The sequence below is a fragment of the Indicator indicator genome, chromosome 3, assembly GCF_027791375.1.
Source record: "Indicator indicator isolate 239-I01 chromosome 3, UM_Iind_1.1, whole genome shotgun sequence".
Lineage (NCBI taxonomy): Eukaryota > Metazoa > Chordata > Aves > Piciformes > Indicatoridae > Indicator > Indicator indicator.
This window is the reverse complement of record NC_072012.1, coordinates 39,823,945-39,845,017: the sequence shown is the minus strand read 5'-3', so window position 1 is coordinate 39,845,017 and position 21,073 is coordinate 39,823,945. Positions and strand designations below refer to the sequence as shown.

At 35.1% G+C, this 21,073-nt stretch overlaps 1 protein-coding gene across 1 annotated transcript in view; it reads right to left on the bottom strand.

Annotated features, from left to right (window-relative positions):
- ARID2 (AT-rich interaction domain 2) overlaps positions 1-21,073 on the bottom strand; it is a 93,934-nt gene that overhangs the window by 33,091 nt on the left and 39,770 nt on the right. Inside the window, exons 4-6 of the mRNA XM_054399505.1 lie at positions 7,733-7,866; positions 6,445-6,663; positions 3,397-3,464 (exon numbers count right to left, since the gene is read on the bottom strand). Coding sequence (XP_054255480.1) covers positions 3,397-3,464; positions 6,445-6,663; positions 7,733-7,866 — 421 coding nt within the window. The remainder of the gene's footprint in view (positions 1-3,396; positions 3,465-6,444; positions 6,664-7,732; positions 7,867-21,073) is intronic.

Sequence of the window (21,073 nt, the reverse complement as noted above, 5' to 3'; positions counted from 1 at the left end):
AATGTTCCCTAAGAGCATGGCTCTACCTGCAGCAGTATGCCAGTATCCTTTGCTTGCCCAAAACCCTAGGTTTCCATTCCCAATGCCAGCAAGTGTCCTGAGTGTTCTACCAATCACAAAATGCCTACCACAGTAACAAACTAGGCTTCCTGAGAGCACTTTGCAGATTCTAAGATTTCCAGCATTCTCTAAGTGGCTCAGAAATATTATCCAAAAGATAGTATCACACAGCCCCCCCACCGCCCAAAAAAAAAAAAAAAAAAGTTATCCTACATAATGGACAAAGGTAAAGAACTCAGTTCACATACACAACCTGATTACTGTCAGTAGACAAGTTCCTTTGGAAAAAGATGCACAGGATTGTACAGAACTCACTAGAAATCAGATGAACCAAATTACTGTCTATAAAAGCAAAGCACATTTGAGTCTAGAAATCATGTAACGTAGCAATAGCCATGACTGCTTACTGTCATTGTCCAAGAAAAAAGAGTCGAAGTCAGCTTGACAGATCAGTGGGAGAGATAAGACGTTTGAAAAGTAATTTTGGGCACTCAAATAAAATAAGGATCTCTATATATATACTACGAAATATTCAAAGAATAAATGCACAGTAAAGAAGATGATTATTAAACTTACATAAGGAAGAAAGAGTTGAATAAAGAACTTCACAAAAATAGGAAACCAGGGATGTAAAACATTATGCAAAGCAATAAAGGAAGCATAAGCCCTACATAAGCATGGATTTTGGAATTCTACAGATAGAGGACACCTCAAAAAGTCCAAGAACATAAAATCCAAATGCTTAAATTGAAGTAAACAGAAATGGATGGTGCATGAAGAAATGTAACACAATTATTTATCAGATAGTGAGCAACTGCTGGAGACATGAAAGAAATACCTGATAAAACAGCTAAACCTATCTCATATGAACGAGTCACTCTTGAAAGACAAACTATATTCACAAGTGAACCTTGCTAACATGAGGAAATTCAAAGCAAAAATGCAACAGTTATAAATGCGAAAGCTTCCAGAGTAGATGCAAAAACATGTGAGCAGAACAGAAAAATAATGAAGAAAAGCATTGAGACATTTTTCTCTATTGAAAACTAATTTTTAAAATGCTAATATTGAGACTAAAAAAATTAAATGAGCTTATTTAAAGCGAATATGAAAAACTTCCACAAAACATTTTAGCATAAATACATAATCTACAATTACACCCATTGTCTGTATAAAGACACTGAAATACAGAAAACATTCAACCTCAAAACTCCAACAGAAGAAAAATCTGCTCCAGTCTGAGGATAACATTTACAAACCACAAAACTTCTATCAATTCCATTGCTATTAGTTCAGAATTCACTTGTTTCAAAAATTGCTTTCCCCAGTCTTCTTTCTATGACTCTCCAACACCTGTGTTTATGTATCACTATACTTTAATCACTAATACAGCATTTTCCCTCTCCCACTTCAAAACTCTTTTCATTTTCATCTTTACATTATAGCAGAAAGCAAACTGCAACAATAGTGTTAAAAAAAAAGACATAACTAGCAGCAAAATGAAAAATAAAAGCAAATTAAAAAAAAAAACTTTAAAAGATAATGTGAACAGTTGAAGGAAGGACACACATTCTATTAATCTTAAAGCTGTAAAAGCAAACTTGATAAAAAAGATACACAAACTCTACCCTGCCAACTAAATATCTCTCTGCTATGTCATAAAGCTCCCATAATGCTTCCACTGATTTCTTTTTTGACACAACCACAGCTGCAATACAAAATAAATTATATACAGTAGCAGGGCCAAACAAATGCTTGAAGTAAGATGTTCTGTAAAACCTGGGGTTTGGCATTACAGTTATTTTTAGATACAGCGTTAGTTTCTGACATGCTTTCAGCAGTATTTCACTACAGAGTTGTACTATATGTTGCAATGTTAAAAAATAGATCATTGATCCTGGAAAGCATCCAAGTTTCTTATTAGCAAACTTTACTGCAGTTACAGTGGTTCTGCTTAACACTGTTAAAAACATTTATCAGAACCATCTGCCTTCTCTATCACAATTACTTAAGTCTAAATAATTAATGAACATATAATAAATTAAAATTCTGAGTAATTTTAAATGTTTACAGATCTAGAGATCAGCAACAGCCTGTGATAAGCTAAGGTGAAGTGCCAAATGCTTTAAAAATTAACCACCAAAAAACCCCACAACAACCCAACAGAGGAACAAACAAGCAAACAAAAATAAACAACCACCAAACCAAAATACAACCTACAGCAATTCTGGACATGTTTTAAAATAGGAAAAGGTAACAAAGATTACTAAAATTTACTTTTTACATTTACCTTCAATACATTTGAAACACATTTTCAGGTTCATATACTAAGAGGTATTAGAGCTTACCGGTTTTGCTCTATACCTAAGAAATTTTGGTTAGGGAATCAATTCACTGGTATTTCCCCAGTACTTACCATTTAACTTACACTACTATGGTCCAACTTGTCCCAAAATTGAGTTACATAAAAGACAAATAGAAAATGCTCCTAACAAATACTTCTCACTAATACTGGTAAGACATTTCAGTACATGAGACAATGAAGAAATTGAGCAGAAACTCAGCTATGAATTTACAAGGAACTCAGCAGCTTCTCTCTTCACATATTTACTTACTAGTAAGCATAGATTATCAAAATATATTTTAATCCATCTTTCATCTATTTTAGCTACATAAATTATCACCTGAACTTCAATGTAAGGAGACTGTGTATCACAGCAGTTATACTGAAATGTCAAACCCATAATATACGTGCTGCTCTTGTTCTCCTCAAAAAGCTCATCTATAATAGAGGAAACACTTACACCCAGAAACATTTGTTATATTTTTACCTCATCTCATTACAGGTACAGTAGATCATGCCCTCTAGTGGAAAGATAAAAAAGCTTTGTTCAAAAATAGCTTTTAACTGAAATGATCTTGCATCATTGCTAACTTATTTAAATTTGTCCTAACCTTCTTATGTTATAGACACAAATTTCATAATCCAACCCATTTCTTCACTCATCAGAGCAGTTTTTAAAAGAAAAGCATAGTTTTCTCTTGCCAAATATGTTGTTCAGTTTTCCATTTCCACATACATATCAGGTTTCTTATAAAAAGAAACACAGAACCCCTTTATTCATCTGTCTACATCTACTTTCAATGCATTTCTTCCTGCTTATCCAAACATTTTGACAACTATGATTTAACGTCCTCTTGCATTTAAATCAAAAGAATAAAGTTAAGAGGAATTCTAAAGACATATGCTACTATATCTTACAATTTTCTATCTTTTTAAAGGATTTGATACCCATCATATGCAGTTAAAAATTATTGTAATAAGTTTTAAATTACCTTAACAAAATCTCTATCAGTTTTCTCCTTCCATTCTTCTCCAAACACAGCAGAAAATGACCCTAAAGCTTTAAGCATAAAAAGCAGAATTTAGCAGAATGCAAATTAAAAAAACACCCCACGTATTTAACTTTTTACTAATCCATAAACTAAATATTCAGTAACACTACAGAATCTTCCAGTGTTTCTTTTTCATTAAACAATCCTGCATAAATCAACTGATACTTCTGCAGCTACTGCACAGTTTTGCAGTTTAAATTGAGAATAAGTTGTCCATAATGAATGGACTAGTTTGTGAAAGCTTTACAAAAAATACACATGGGAAACTTTTCTATAGTTCTTTTCCAGGAATCAAGAGAACTGCTCAATTTTCAGCCTCACAACTGTTCTCCATGTGCACTGCACATGCTGTAAAAACTGCTATAGTAATTAAAACAAATTCCCACTAATGCCTTCTAAAAAACCTAATGGCAGGAGGCAGATTTTGACAGCACCGAACTGAAAGTCAATAAACAGGAAGTGTAATGGATGTTCTTGGGTGTTTGATGAAGCCACTACCACAAATTTTCTAATACTACTAGAAAGCAGCAAAGGCTCAGTCAATCTAACTCAAAGAGAGATTCAATGCAAAAATAAACTTGTGTCTTGCAGTAGTTCTGGAATGAACCAACAATACTTTTAAAGTTACAATTACACATTTTGGTTCATAATATTTTATTGTTTTGAGCAAAATGCTACAAATCTCAGAGATGACATCAGCTTTCAATTCATAGAATCCAAACCATGGCTTAAGTTGCACTCCGAACTGAAGGTACTATACACCCTTAAACCCCCAGGGCTGTCCTATGACCTGCAATGTAATTGTCATCTCAGACTTTTCAGGGGAGAAAAAAAGCTGAAGACACATTTTTTCTTGTTACCTAGGAACACTGCATTATAAATACTAACAATGATAAAGCCTTAACGATAGGGCCACGAGGATGATCAGAGGGCTGGAGCACTTCTCCTATGAGGACAGACTGAAAGAGTTGGAGCTGTTCAGTCTGGAGAAAAGACGACTCTGAGGTGACCTTATTGTGGCCTTCCAGTATCTGAAGGGGGCCTACAAGAAAGCTGGGGAGGGACTTTTTAGGATGTCAGGTAGTGATAGGACTAGCGGGAATGGAATAAAGCTGGAAGTGGGGAGATTCAAACTGGACGTGAGGAAGAAGTTCTTCCCCATGAGAGTGGTGAGAGCCTGGAATGGGTAGTCCAGGGAGGTGGTTGAGGCCCCATCCCTGGAGGTGTTTAAGGCCAGGCTGGATGAGGCTCTGGCCAGCCTGCTCTAGTGTGAGGTGTCCCTGCCCATGGAAGGGGGGTTGGAACTAGATGATCCTTGTAGTCCCTTCCAACCCTGACTGATTCTATGATTCTAGGATTTAATTATAGTCTAGTCAAATCTAAAATCCACATGAAATGATCAGATACAATTTATTTACAGCTGAAATGATGGTGACAGTACTTTCGTACTTTCATACTACCTGAATTTACTAATTATGGATTTCATTTAATTGATCACCAAACCTGCTTCAAAGAAAAGTAAACACCACCTTTTTTACCTAATTTCTCACAATTAGTCCTTCTAATGTTGCGAGAAGGCTTCCTGGATTTACGCCAGAAGATGCAGTCAGGTTAAGATAAAAATGTTTTCCCCAAGGAATGAAAAGAGCAAGCTCATTACATGCTTGTCATTCTTCTTGGCTTTATTATCTCAAATATTTTTCCATTTAAGAAATAACTAATACAGACCAGCTATGGAAAAAAAGTCTGTACTCAAGAGTCCAATTTAAGAACTCAAGAAAATACTGTCCACCTCTGCATCATCCAAAACAATAATGAAATAGCAATACAAGCTTCATAATTTATATGTAAATTCCTAAGTCCATGGAAGTTTCATAAAAAGAACAGGAGAGTGATGGTAAACTCTGGAATCATTCAGGACTTTAGCCTCCTTTCAAATGTTTTTCTTTGGAAGTCGTTGTGATTGAGCTAGATGCAGGAACTGGATGACCAAGATCTGAAGGGCATGGGTAGCAATCAAAAATGTAAGAAAGAAGCTGGAGAACACAACCATCAACCATTATACTGGGGGGAAGAGAAGCAAGCTACAAATCCTTATGTAAAAATATTTGTGATCTTATTTTTTTTAATAAAAGCCATCAAACAGTATACAATGTCTCACACTGACTCCTCCACAGCATTTTAAAACAGAATCTCTAACATACCATTACTATGTTTCTGCTTACACATGCAAAGTACATTTATACACAAACAGATATGATCACCTGTACCTGCAGACTTAAATATACTTACCTGAAAAATTCTTCTCATTTGTTCAGTGTGACTTCCATGCCAAATAAGTTAACTCAAACCATCACACCGAACAAGTGGAAAGAATTTATTCCACATACTTTTAAGTTTGTTTTGATAGAGTACTTCTCTCTTAAAATTTATGTGCTAACATATTAAATAATTCCAAAACTCAAAGTAGTAGTTTTAACCCCTGAGTTTTGTATTCTGAATTTCACTACAGTTAACTGTGTAATGAAGTATTAGGATTTAAAAAAACAAAACCAAAACAACAACCAAAAAAAAAAAATCTAAGTGGGTCATTGTTTTCAGACTGCCCTTTTTTTTTTTTCCAAATTTGTTGACTGCTATTAGAAAAGAACTATGAAAAGTCAGTGCAGTCTTACAAATTCAGAAGAAAGCAGTAATACAGTACAAACAGATGGAAACCCAGTGCTGTCAATTTGAGCATCATGAACAATTATCATAAAACCTCTAATTCTTACATTTCACTATGCTGTTAAATAACACTGTTTTACATTACCTAACTTTGAAAGTTTGTGTAACATCTGATAAAAAAAACGTAACTGCAGACAAGGCAGAAAGAAAAAACAAATATATTACAGTGCAATAAATTACAAAACTTTTAATTACCAAGGGTTGTGAAATATGCAACAAGTATTGTCTCTTTCTGTTGCAAAAGTATTGTTATATACTTACTGTCATCAAAAACCCCAGCATTTGCAAGCAGTAAAGTGATGATTTTAGGGTCCTTTTCAAGCTGCATAACATGCTTGCTTTCATTTGAAAGAAGAGTACATACATTAATTGCAAAGTCCACTTCATTTGGGAGTCCAGATAACAATGAAAGCACCAATTTATTATAGTCATTTGGTGAGTTTAAGTCCATAGACAGCCCATAGCTTTGACGAAGGTAATCTAAATAAGAAGAAAACAACACAGAACAAAAAAAAAGTTTTCGCAGCTAAACAAATTCAGATAGTACATTAAATATTTATAATATTTATTAGAAGTTTATTAATAAGGTGTTGTGAGGTTTAACAACTGTTTACAGCATTTACTCTTTTTTTCATCAGTCTTTGCCAAAAATGCTGAACACATTCTACTTGGCTGCATGCCTTTCTACATAGATATGAATTCCTCCATAATCTCCAGAATGCAATATTGCAGTATGTTCTCCCAAAGAAAAGCTCTGAAAAAACAAACTTTAATTGAATAGAATTGTAATACAATTTGGAGTCACTTTCTGCACTACAAATTATACATCCCTTCAATGGAGTTCACCAGCTTTTGATTTAATTGGTTCAAGATGAATACTTTGGATTCTAGATTCCAATGTGTTGATTCCGGCTTCGCACACATGTGCTTTAATCCTTAGATTTTAAAGTTCAATAAGCCTTATGTTGAGTCACATATTTGTACAGAAATGACTGATGTGATAGAAACAGAACATGTACATTGAAAATTAAAATTCCCTTTTTTTTCAAGACAAGTAACTATTTAGCCCTGCTAATTCTCTAGGAAGAGAAACGTCTGTAAAGAAATTTAATAGGTCTGGATGTTCACAGATATTTTGTTTTGGTTCACAATGGAAAGGGTTTTGAGTGTACTAATTTAACAATCTGAATGACTTCTTCAGCCAGAAAAGAAGAAGCAGGCAGACAGAAGCTGAGCAAGCTGGGACTGCCCAACTCCCCAACCTTGTTTTGAGTAGAGATTCTTAGACATTTCTATTTCTCCAATGGAAGTGTTTAGAATAATCATTATTTTGCTTTCTTACACCCAATAGTGATTTATTTACATTCTTTCACTTTCTCTGCTCGAACTTTGTAGAGAAAAATTAAAAAGACAGTCTTAAAACCATCACAGTTACAAATTTGACAGTTCTAATAATATTGTAAATTTGTCTATACACTATTTCTGTAGGCTGTGTGTGTGTATATATGTGTGTGGGAAAAAAATAGCACTTTTTTCCTCAAAAATTTACCTGACACACTGTGTTGCTGGTAGTTATAGGAAGTTGGAATTGCACCAATAGGAAGTTGTGGCTTTGGATTGCCTGGTTGTACCTCATCATCCTCCTCCCCAAAATGATGTACTTTTTCATACTTTTCTAGATAACTGGAATGAAATAAAAATTAAAATATTAAAAACAAAACAAAAACCCAACACAACAAAGGTCTTGAATAGATATATAGTGCAACTAAATCCTTCATCCCCCAAGACCTGAACTGTACAAACATGGAGATTTACTAAAAACAATATTCAAAGTGGTATAAGATGTAAAACGTGAGTCAGACTGACAACAGGCAGTACAGAAAATGTAGATGAATGGAAGTAGGGATTTAGATATTTATCTTCAGATTTCTCACCAACAATCCCTTGCTAAATTGCAATCCACTGGGGCCTCTTGTGACTAAGTCAATTTTTTCCTTATCAGTTTTTCCTACCGAAGTTAACTCTGCAGGTGAAAGCACCACAAAAATTACTCTGTGCAGAATATCAATATGTGTACAAAGGTCAAGCTTGGAAAAAGACTTATTTCTTTTTGCCTGCTCTAAAGTGAAACTGTGCACTAAATCCTAACAATTCTAGAAGAGTAAGAGAATTTAGAGATACTGAGGGCAACAACTGAGAAATTCTGAGCCATGGCTGCAGCTAATGACTATTGGAAATCACTTCAAATCTCTTAAGAGAGGAAAAAAAAAAGCTGATACACTGTATGCAGAATGATGAAGTGCAAGCACAGAGTTATGCATACGAGAAGTAAACAGTCAAGTAGCTTGGTAAAATAATTATCTCAATTAACAGTTAAACTTTAAATTTAAAAACCTTCTAATTATTTATGCTCCAATATATAAAGTCAACTTAAAAGGCCCACTGTAGCCTTAACTTTACAGGGATATGTATTTGTGAAACCCTTAATGAAATTATGTCAAGAACACAAAGCTGCCGAAAATTTACAAACTTTCACTGTGCTGAAAACCGACAATATCAAGGCAATAAAATCCTAATAAAAACATTGTATAATCAAGAAATCACTTAAAACATTTACTTTCCTTTTTATATAGGCTAAAAATAGTTAATATATGATAAAAGCCCAAGCTTTTGGTATAATTTTTGTAACTAGACACTGAAGACATTAACTCACAGTGAATCAGATTTTAAGAAAACAGCTTCTATATTGTAAAAGCTGATTTTCAGCATATGAAGACACTACTGCAAAAAAAAAAAAATAGTCCACCTTCCTTCTAAAGAACTTATTTCTTGTTGCATTAAAATGGTCATTTAGAGAGCCTGAGCAAACTATTTACACAGGTGTTTTATTATTTCCATCTTGCATTTTACCAGAAGTAATACCATAGCTTTACTCTGCTTATTATCTGCTTTCAGCTATTCAAAATTCCTTTTTTTTTCTAAACAAATAATTTATTTCCAATACTAGTGACCTGTTACGCACTCCATAAATGAACATTACACCACTGAATAAGGCATTGACACACACAAAAAGCTTATCTGCACTGGTTTCTCAAAATAACTGTGTAGATAATCTAACACAGCTAAAAAAACCCAAGGTTTACTGAAATAAACCACTTATCTTGAATTGTGAAATCTAGAAATCCATGGTTTTAAATTACTTAGAAAGTATTTTATTCTTTGAGTGACAGATGTGTTTATTTAGGCTCATTGTTTTGAACTATCTATACCTAAATACTAACCACCTTCCCTTTACTGTTCTGAGTGTTGTGAACCCCAAAAATATTGTAATGACTATGAACTGAAAAAATACCAGGGGCTTATGTACTCTGATAGGCTAAATTCCCACCTGTATGCATTAGTGGTTGGTATTTTTAAAATATACTTAATACTGGGTTCTAGAATCCTGAGAAAACACACAGTTATGCAGGATTCTGAACTATGTGCAAGTTAAACAGTTCATGGTACCACAGTATTTCCAATTTACCCTGGTCCAAAATGAAACATGGTAATAACCAAAATATTTTCCATTAAATACTGCTCACTGCATAAGTCCAGTCTCTGGCTAACAGCATTTCAGCACATCGCTGAATCTACCATCATCACTGTCACCATCGTTTAAATGTATTTATACTGGAATTGAGGTGACCAATGTTGAAAAGATGATTTTACAAAAATAGTCTAACTTCTGATACTAAGTGAAAGAGAAATCTAAAAATCCAGTGCTCCTCTTTCCTACACATGCACAAGCTTACAGTGTAGTCCTGACAGCATGAAAAGCTGTTGAATTCGAACAAAAAAAGATACGTTGATGGAAGTCTTGAATCAGATTAACCAAATCTATTAGTAAGTCAAATCAATTTAAAAAGAGACTACATAAATGCATGTTTATGATCTAGACCTAAAGGAGTAGGTCAGAGAAGGCCTGACCTTCCCTCCTTCTGACCTTCAGTCTTTTACTTTCCAGAGAGCTCATTTAGCAAACAAAGGGGCTTCTAAGTCCGCTTTCCACTGATTTTTCAAACTGAATAGTGGTCAGATGAATACTAGATCTGATGCAGTGGAAACAGCTGGTGTATGCAGCTGAGGATGATAAGAAGATGGTGAGCATACGCAGCTTCTAAACAGGGAGAAGCTACGCTGCCTTAGCTTGCCTAATGGTACTTCAGAAGTGTAGTGGCTACATTTAATTTCCTCAAATTTGTTGGTCTGAATCAAAGCTCAAGCTTAGCATACAACATGATCATTACTGAATGTAACATGTCCTAAGAGCATTTAATAAGAAGAAATAAAAATCCCTATATAGAAACGCATAAATAGTACTCAGAACACAGTTTTCAAATTTACTGTTGTCTCTTTCTGGACTAGGTCATTCTACCAAGAATGCATAGCTATTTAAACAATTTTTTTTTTTTTTAAGAGGCTTCTATGCAGTAAAATAATCTAAGTTGTTCCATAATTTAAAATACAAATACCGAATCTTATGTTTTTTATTAAAGTCATGTCCCAGCAGAGCCAAACAATATGAATGTCCTAGATACCATGCTCCTCTGTTAATACCTACTTTATTAAAACGTGTTACAACAATTCTGCCAAACACAAACTCTGAAATTTCAAAATCTACTTTCCTTCTTCCCTCTCCAAACCCACTAAATACGTTGTTTCCCGTTCACTTTGATTAAGACATTGGAGGGGGTGGGGGGAAAAGCGGCAAGGGGGATTGAAAAAAAAGCATACATTAAAATACCTTTTTAAACTACAACAGTTGTCATTTTTTCAGTGTTAACAACTCTCACAAAGTTCTCACAAGCATCTTATTATTTCATAGAAAACCAGGATTCAAATCAACCTTAAGTGATGATCTAATTTTTCCCTATGCCAAAGCAAGTACCAACTTCACTTCTTCAGTCTTTTTTTTTTGTTACTCAATTTACCAAGCTCCACCTCTTCAAACACTCCCTCTGTACTATCTCACCCCAAAACAGTCAATTTCACTGAGGAAAAACTTTCACAAACAACAAAATAAAATAAAAGAACCACAAACAAACAAAACCCCACAAACAACAACAAAAAACCCAACAACAGCCCAATGCCTCAGTTACAAAGGCCCAAATGACAAACCCCAGATGAAAAATACAAAAACCTCCTCCAACTCTAACAGAGACACTTATTCCTCTAAGGTACTGCTAGTTCAGAGGGAGGATGTTTGACACTTTCTGAATCCATCAGTACTGAATTTCACCCTGACAATAGGCTGCTTTGCTACAATTCCTTTATGCTACATAAGTACCTACTGTTCACAGACAGCTGTATAGACCTCAATCCTTCAAACCCTCCTTTTGTTTCCTGTGGAGAGAATGCATGACCTGGAAATTTAGTGTGGAGAAGAAGCTTAGTAAATTACCTTGTAAATGAGCTTTACTAGTCTTAAACTCTAATCATATCAGTCTGGCCAAGTACTATGCAAACAACAGAACAGTTACCATAAAGGCAGGTCTTGCTCTAAAGATACAAGAAATTTATTAATAAATGGAGCTTTTCTATTACTGAAAAACAGTTCTGCAAAAGCTCATAAATTATAATCAGGTTGTAAAGTTACAACAGGCTAATCCCATGTTTCAAAACAACATAAATCAAGAAATGTGTATTTCAGTTTTAGGGATTCACTGAATCACTGAATGGTAGGGATTGGAAGAGACCTCTAGAGATCAAGTCCAACCCCTCTGCCAAAGCAGGATCACCTAGGGCAAGCCACGCAAAAACATGTTCAAGTGGGTTTTAACAGTCTCTAGAGAAGGAGACTCCACAATCTGTGGGCAGCCTGTTACAGTGCTCTGTCATTCTCACAGTAAAGAAGTTTTTCTTCCTGTTAAGATGGAACTTCCTGTGTTCCAAGTTTGTCTCTGTTTCCCCTTGTCCTATTGCAGGGCACCACTGAAAAGAGAACAACCCCTTCTTGACATCCACCATTAATGTTTACAAATACATGAAGAAGATCTCCTCTCAGTCTTCTCTTTTCCAGACTACACAGCTCCAGGTGTCTCAGCCTTTCCTCATAAGACAGATGTTCCAGTCCTTTAATCATACTTGTAGCCCTCCATTGGGCACTAACTAGTATTTCCCTGTCCCACTTCAATTAGGAAGCACAGGACTAGACACAATACTCCAGATGTGCCCTCACCAGGGCAGAACAGAGGGGGAGGAGAACTTCCCAGAATGCTTCCTTAATTTAGCGAAGTCGCAAGTAGTGAAAATAACTGAAGTAACTAACTACATGAAGGATAAGAACAAAATTACTGATGAAACAACCAACAAATAAAGGATATAAAAGTTTCAAAGATGTAGAAGGGAAAAAACCTAAGTTGAAGCCTTGGTGACTCTGGAGCAATGAGGAAAATTGCCTTCTGTACATAACACCGAAAGGTACTTCACACTGTTAGCATGGCACCATGAACTGGGGTTAGTCCAGTGCACACATAATCCAAAATATTCAGCTATCTGAAATGCAGTAAAACCCAGTGGCAGTTCACTCCTCCTTTTCAGCTTGGATCACACCTCTGTTCTGAAAGGCTTCATTTAAAAAACAACAATAAAAAAAATAATCACACAAAACACACACACACACAGAAAAAGCCCAAACCAAAATCAAAATAATAACCCACTGGAAAAAAATCAAATAAACAACATAACACACACACACGTCTAGTGAATAGCTAGGAATACAGGGTATGCAAAATACTGAAGTATGGAAGAATCCATGGGCAACTAGAGACATGTGAAGGTTGGCTACTTTTTGAAGGGCAAATGATTTTGCTGCATCATGAAAACTTAGTTCCTTTAAGGATGCCTTTAGTTGCATATCAAAAGATAATATCCTTTTGAAAATCAAATTCATACATTACAAATTCTATTCCTGTGACAGAACTTCAATAAATAATTTTGTTTCATTCAGGTCCATGAAAAAAAAAAAAGCTCTATGAAAATGGCTAGTATTTTTGCCTATGAAAAATACTTTTTAAAATAACACAGTCAAGTTAGGTTCAGGCTTGTTTTCAGACATCTGGGGAAAAAATAATAATAAAAAAAGTCTATACTAGGTACAGCAAGTGGTATGCAGAATTTACTATCAACAGCCCTTAATGAAATTACAGTACCACAAGCTCCCAAACTAGATTTGAGGGAGATTTCCATCACCTTTTGAATCTTCTTCCCACAAAACTGGAGAATTTGAATTAAAAAAGCATCTAGAATTTTAGATTATGATAGTCTCCAACTGTATTATATATTGATATAAAACATCTGGCTTGTTTGGATATTTTGCCTCCCTGTACCAGGACACAGTAGATTTGCCAAGTACGTATATTAAACCAGTGTCTGGCAAAACAGTGAAGACCATCAATCAACCACCACAGTACAGCCACTGATTCATAATCTTTGTATTCAACTGAAGGACAAGCATGTACTGTTCCTACCAGAGCTCTCTGCCTGATCTTTCTGGGAACTTTTTGGCAGCACTACTAGCAGGGGACTGACAACATGGACTTGCATCAATTCTGACAGCTTCAACATCTCTTAAATAGCAAGACAGACATGCTCTTCCTGCTCATTCCCTTGAATTCCCTCTCCCTACTATTTGCAATCCCATCAACAACAACATCCAAGATAACCATGAGACAAATTCCTTACTGCAAGGATTTCACACTACTCCATATTCTAGTTTTTATCACTGAAAATGTTGTTTCTCTTTGTCCCTGATTCAATGTGACCCTTGTCCTGATCTGAGAAACTAATTCCATGGTGGCAATACTATGACAACTAGAAAATTTTCAGAACACAGATCTGTTCTCGAGTAAAACAATATAAAACAATATAAACAACTAAGAACACTGGAGGCACATAAACTAATTTAAATGCGTTAACGTTTTGCAACATAGGTTATGTGCAGCTACATGAGGGAGGGTCCAATTTGTGGTCTGATTGAAACCTGGTTAAAAAATTCTTTACCTACCAAGAAGTATTTATAAACAGATGAACAGCAAATACATGCCTTCACTATTTTTGAATATTTGCTAAGGTAAGATATATTATTTATTGTTAGAGAAAGAAATGTAAAATTCACAGGCATCAGCAATCCCTGAAGTTTCACTTCGCTAGACATTACAAGACGACTCCATGCTGTAAGTAGCACTGAAAATACATTCTTAATATCATGGAAACACAAAGAGGAAATAAATTAAGTTACTATTTTATGCTTTCGTACTACTAACGCTCCAGTTTAAAAGGAAACTAATACAAGGCGTATGCCAGTCAACTAAGTTGTGTACGCTGGAGTGCAACTTCAAAAGACTGAGGTGGTTGGGAGAATAACAACACAAGCCTCTGAACAAACTACACCATCAGGAACTACAACAAATTCTGGATAAATAAACCACATAACTAAGAATGGGAGACAAAACCAGCTATTTTAATTATCTCTAAGTTGAGGGGAACTCCGCTGTTCACTGTGAGGGTAATCAACACTGGAACAGGCTGCCCAGAGAGGTCATAGAGTCTCCCCTGGAGACATTCAAAACCTGCCTGGATGTATCCCTGTGTCACCTACTCTAGGTGATCTTGCTCTGGCAGGGTGGTTGGACTGGATGATCATTCACAGTCCCTTCTGTTACAGAGAGAGGGAAGAGGAATAAGTTCTAAAATTAAAGGCCAAAGTTTCATTCCAATTATACCCTTACTCAAAGCACTTTTCAACTGCAGTGAAAAGACAAGAATACTCTCAGAACTTAAAACACTAAAAAAAGTGTAATACTTCAATATTTGTGTATTTCAGTGGAACTACACAAACAGAAATGTTACTTATATATAGTATTCAAACACTGTTAATAGTGTTAATAGAACACATCAGCAGTTTCTAGAATAAGGCTTTGGAGTCCAGACTCTACACAGGCAAAGTACTATTTTAACTACTGGATAAACAGTCCTTTATAGTTGGCCCTATTATTAATCCACACTCTGCTACATTCTGACAAGAAGGGTCAATAAAGTTCCCATAGGGAAACCTGACAATTAGAAGGATACTGTACAAGAGAATAGCAATTGTAGATTTAAATCTTGTGGAAAGAGCAGTCCAGAAATAAGTTTTGTGTATTTCAGCAATTACTCCAGCCACGACAGTAAACATTTCCACAATATTTCTTCAAGTCTTGTTCAGCAGTTACTAAATAAAAGCATAAAACACAGAGTAAAAAAATAGAATTTAATGATTTCTAAGGCTTATAGACTGCTTCTGAAAGTCACTGAATCTACAAGTCTTTATTAAAAACACATTTGCTACACCATTTTTTCACCTCATGTGGAACCAATACTTTCATTATTAGATCCTGCAAAGAATCAGGGATTTTAACACTTGCACTTTTCTACCTTCACTAGAATCGGTCTTTTCGCACAATTAAATGTATTTACAAATTCTCTGCTTATCCCCACATTTCGACCACATAAAGCAAATGTACTAGTTTACAGGTCCCTATTTATGTTGTGAATCAAACAAAACCAAAGACTTGATTAATTTTCATAAACACTTTATCAGATGGATCAAATATTTACGGAAAAAAGTCAAGACCATAATAAAAAAAAAAAATCTTAATTACAAGGATACTGCCTGTATTCTGCACAATAGGAACATAAATTCTTTAAGTTCTACATGGAAAAGCTGCCTTGTGATTGAGTGCCTACTTTACTTCAAGATCTTAACAGAAATAAGTTTGCAAGAAGGAATGCAATCTGGCCTTCACAGTAATATTCAATTTAAAAATATCTGAATGTCTTAAATAAACACAATGATATCCTGACTGAAACTAAAATAATAATGACTAATTTTACATCTTTTGATCACACAATAATATGTAGTTATAAAGTATCCAGTATATTCTGAGAATGCAGCTAAGTATAAAATTTGGAGATGCTGATAAAGAGGTAACAATATTGATTTATCTGTCTAAAGCTGTAAAGGCTACACATGTATGCTACTAAAATCAACAGTGATGTGAGCATTACCATGCATGGAAATGAACTGCCGTACAACTAAATTTTTAGAAATGGGCCTGAAACAATCTCTGTCCATGCCAATTAGCATTCTTTCGAACAATTTAAAGGCACTGTTCAGAACCTAACCTTGGTAATGGGACCATTTTCAGAAGTTAATTCGGACATAGACACACTGGTTTGGGGCTAAGAATATGGACTTGAGCCATTTGTGTCAATTAGCCTCAGGCACACTTAATTCACTAATACAGACACAGCCAAAAAAAACACTGAGTGTTACACAGATGGCCTCTGGCTTAACACTAATTCTTATGCAGCATGGGGAAAGCTGAACAACAGATGAAGTGCAGCTCTTTCAGTCAAGGTTTTAAAATTATCAGCACAGCATAATCATGAAAAATTTATAAACATTTTTTTTTTTTGCCTTGTACAACTGCAATGTATAGCCACCGGAACATACCCAAGATAAGAGAGAACAAAAGGGCATGATGAATACACATAACACCCAAAGATGAGATTCCATTGTTGGGAAATACCCATCTCAGGCATTGAAGATAATCACTGCAAATTGCTTTAAACCGAGAACAAAGAGAAATTTTGAATATTAGAAGGAAAAAAAAGTAAAAGAAAAAAAAAATCAGCCACCCTAATTTTATCTAACGAATTTCTCAATGAGAAGGCCTTTGTGAAATATGTAGTAACTCTAAGCTTATTTAAAGCTGAGTCGAGAAGAAACTAAAAAAATGCGTGGAGCATACTGAAAGAGAAGTTGCATTCTTCTACAGGAAGCCTAAAAATTATAAAACGGTGTTACCAGTATTCAGATATTAAGTATTAGAAATGGTTTGGAGGGTACTGAGTCCCTGCTGGTGGTCTGGGGTTTAGAGGAGGTAACACCTGATCCTCCACTGCGGATTGACCAGCATTTTCAAATCCTGCATAAACCCAGTCAGAGTTATTGTACTGCGATTATTTTGAATGGAAATAATTTGTGGGAAGAGAAGTGCTCTGCAATTAACATGCTGTGTACCTTCCTTTTTGAGAGGCAGAAAGAACATACTTTCAAGACTGGAAAATGTTCCATAATGGAATATACCTGCATTAAGTAATATGTAAAAAAGTAAACGTTTTTCTGGTTAATTATCGACGTATTACCCTTTTTTCCTCAGAGCCTTCCTCTACACTGTACACAAATTCCACGTAGCTGGATGGGGCTTTGAGTAAGTCAATCTGGTGAAAGACGTTCCTGCCCACAGCAGGGAGGTAGATCTGATGATCTTTAAACTGAAACAATTCTGTAATTTTGTGGATTTTGTATTATTCCAGCATATGTTTCCTTCACTTTTCTGACAACTGGAGTGCACAATATCTGGTAAAGACAACTAGGTTTTTAGGAAACCTAGCTATAGCTTCACAATACTGTACTTGGATAGAAAACAGATGCTTTATCTAAGCCTCCTGTTAGGACCAACATAAGGCACTGGTCCTCTTCTTGAAGTACTCAGTACTCTTAAACTAGTCTACCTCAGTGCCAGCTAAGCTCTAGACATGTTTGAACACTCTTCTTTGGGTGAGACAAACATTTTATGAAGGGCAGAGCTCATTTGCACAAAAGAGCAAACTTTCTTAAAAGTACATTTAAAACAAGAAATTAAAAATACATTTTTTAATTTTCTGCTCGTATGTAACACCATGCTTTGCAACAGATAGGGAAAAAAATTAAGTACTTAAGTAGCCTAAAAAACATTAATCCAATAATAATATCCAAACCCTCTGGAAAGACCATAGAAGGAAAAAACCTTCATAGAACACTTTGCTTTATGAACTGACATAAGGTGATCAGCCCTTATGACTACTAGGGCTTAACCCGCATAAAAATGCAATGCCTTTTGGATTTTTTTTCCAAGAAAATGTAATAAAATGTCTCTTAAGGATTCAGCCTTTAAATTCTTTACCTACTACATATGAGAAGCTTAAAAACTGCCCATCAGCAAAAGAACTCAGGGAGGCAAAAAGTGTTTTTCTTCCCATGTTCCTCTCTAACAATCTCTCAAGCATTGGGTTCTCTCCTTACAGATTCCATTGCATTGGGGAAATGCACAGAAATTGTGATTAAATCAATACAGATTTACAACTTTCAAGAAATCTAAGATTTGCCATAATATTTACATACACAAAAGAATGGCTCTTTTTATAGTCATACTACGACTCTCTGGTTTGATTTCAGATTATGTAAAGGAAGAAAAATTATGTCATGTATATTTAAAAAGATCTAAAATATCTAACACATGTTGAGGTGCCTTCAGAAATCTTACAAATAATAAAATGGTACAGTATAGGAACTCAAGTCTTCTTAACATCTTTGATTATGAAATTTCTAGTAGAATTAAGTGCTGAACACATTAATTACCTATTAACAACAGGTTTCCTTTTCTCTGACACCCTCCACAAGTTCCAAACGCATAAAGAATGAGTTAAACACCATCATACTTGATCTTGTTTAGCAGAAGGTTCCCAATTCACTGTTTATACTCTTTCACAATAAAATAACACCACAATAATTTCAATCTGCTACTACTGATTGCCTGTTTTCAAGCACACAATCATCTTTTCACCTGAGAGTATAGAAGTGGCAAGGAAATGAGTATATTGTAAAAATTACTAAGCTCTAAAATGACAAAGTTTTGAAACTTGGACTAGTTATTTATTTGGTAATACATGAGGTGTACTTGAAGCTGAAAATGTTCTTGAATAAGAGACTTATTAATACTTCTAAAAATAAGAATACTATTAAAAAAAAAACAAACCAATATTCAGCGTTATTTGTCTGAAATATAATTGGAAGGCTAGCTTCTTTCTTTCTGCACCAGACAATTTTTCCATTTTTGATCTAATTAATTTTGGCTTTATCTTTCCTACCTGTTGTCATGAAGTGTATTTTCTTTATTCAAAACATGCATAGTGTGGGAATTGGGGGCAGGGGGGAAGAAAAAGTTGGCTTTCCCTCTAATTATGAGGAGAAAAAAAAAAAAAAAAAAAAGGTAGGTAAATGAAAAATGTACCAGCCCGCAGATATGTAGTCACGTTTTTCAGCTCTTCAAAGGTTAGTAAGGATACAAATAAGCAGATGGGTGACAAGTAAAGTTTTCACAAGCATATAAATACTTAGGCATCTGCCACCCAACCCACTGAACCTACTCAGGTGATAGTAGAAGGTGTTATTTGGTATCACTAAATGCCTTTGAAAATAGGGCCTCTGACAATGACAAACAACTCATAACTTGCCTACTATATTTCAAACTTCCCTAAAAAAGTAATTTTTAAGACAAAATTTGTCTAGATAAAACTTTTTAACATATCCAGTACACGTAAGGAACTTTTTTTACTTAATAAAAAGACCAGAAATTCCAAGTACAGTTTGAATTAAAATCAGAACAAAACTTAGTAAATGTTCTAGCAAATACTAAATGTCTTTCAATATTTTCTAACAGAATATACTGGCTATGTGTTGTTTGTTTTAAAAAAAAAAAAAAAAAAAAAAAAGAGGGGGGTATTGCACTCCCTAGGTGCTCAAATCATTATGCTGCTCTAGTGTATTTCCCCACCGGAAAAAGAAATACCAACATACAGGCACACAATCAGTACAGAAGTTATTGGCGCAACTGTGTTAAGTCACTAACCTCTCCTGAAATTAGCCTACAAAAATCTCTGCCCAGTAAATCCGTTTCTGCTTCAGGCAAAATTACCCAGCTTAGCTCAACCACTCACCTAAACTTGGCTGATTTTGCCTGCAGAAGTGCAGGAAATGCTCTCAGTGAGCTACTAATTCACCTCTGCTACAATTCTGAGTCAAGCAGAAGTCAGCTGCAAACAGCCAAAAGTAGTGAAGTTTTAAATTGGTGACTGTTTTCCAAAGTTATCTAACACTAACTGCTGAAATAAACTGCCTGACTTTGTACAATCAACAAGGTGTTTTTCAAGAATTCCCCACCTTAGCAGGTTGTAGAGGAAGCAGTATCTGCCAGCAGGTGAGGGGTAACGATCAGCTAGGGCAGATTCAACTGCTGATGTCAGATCCGGAAGAAGTCTGAGCAAAGGCAGTCTCGCAATTTCGAACTACTACTACAAATAGGTATTGTTAAACTCTGTGAGATAATTGGTTTAACAAGTCATTTTTCTTGACTAGTCTCACACAAGCTGTGCTGCTTAACCTTGAACAGTACAAATGAGATAGAGCCCACATTCAGTTTGGCACCACATGCACCCTCTGTCTTCACCACCAAACAGCTTGTTTGGTGGTTTCTTTGGGTTTTGTTTTATGTATTTGTTTGAGGGCTGTTGTTTGTTTTTAAAGTGGATCAGAGGCTCTAATTCATGCCTCAAATGATCTGAACATTTAATTCCTATAGCTTCCTTTGGGAAAGGATATGGAAAGTATTCATAAGTGCTTTTAAAGTTTTAAGCTCCTCTGAGCAACAGCGTATCTGAAGAATTAAAGACAAGCAACTAACTAGATTTCTAGGCAGCAAGTTTTTACAATACACAGATGACTTAAAAACAACATGCTGTGGCCATTACAGGGAAGAGTGATAAAAAACCAAACAAAACCCCCAACAAAACAAAAACCTTTAAAGTTTCATTGATCAAGTAACATCTTATCAGAATAATCTCACATGTAAGTATTTTGTCATGCTCTAGGGTGACAAAAAGAATTTGAAAAGAAAAAAATTGGAAAGGGATTCAAGACTATAAAAATAGTGAGATAGCGTAGAAGGGTGACACTGATTTAAGAAGTAAAATGAAGACAGAGTGC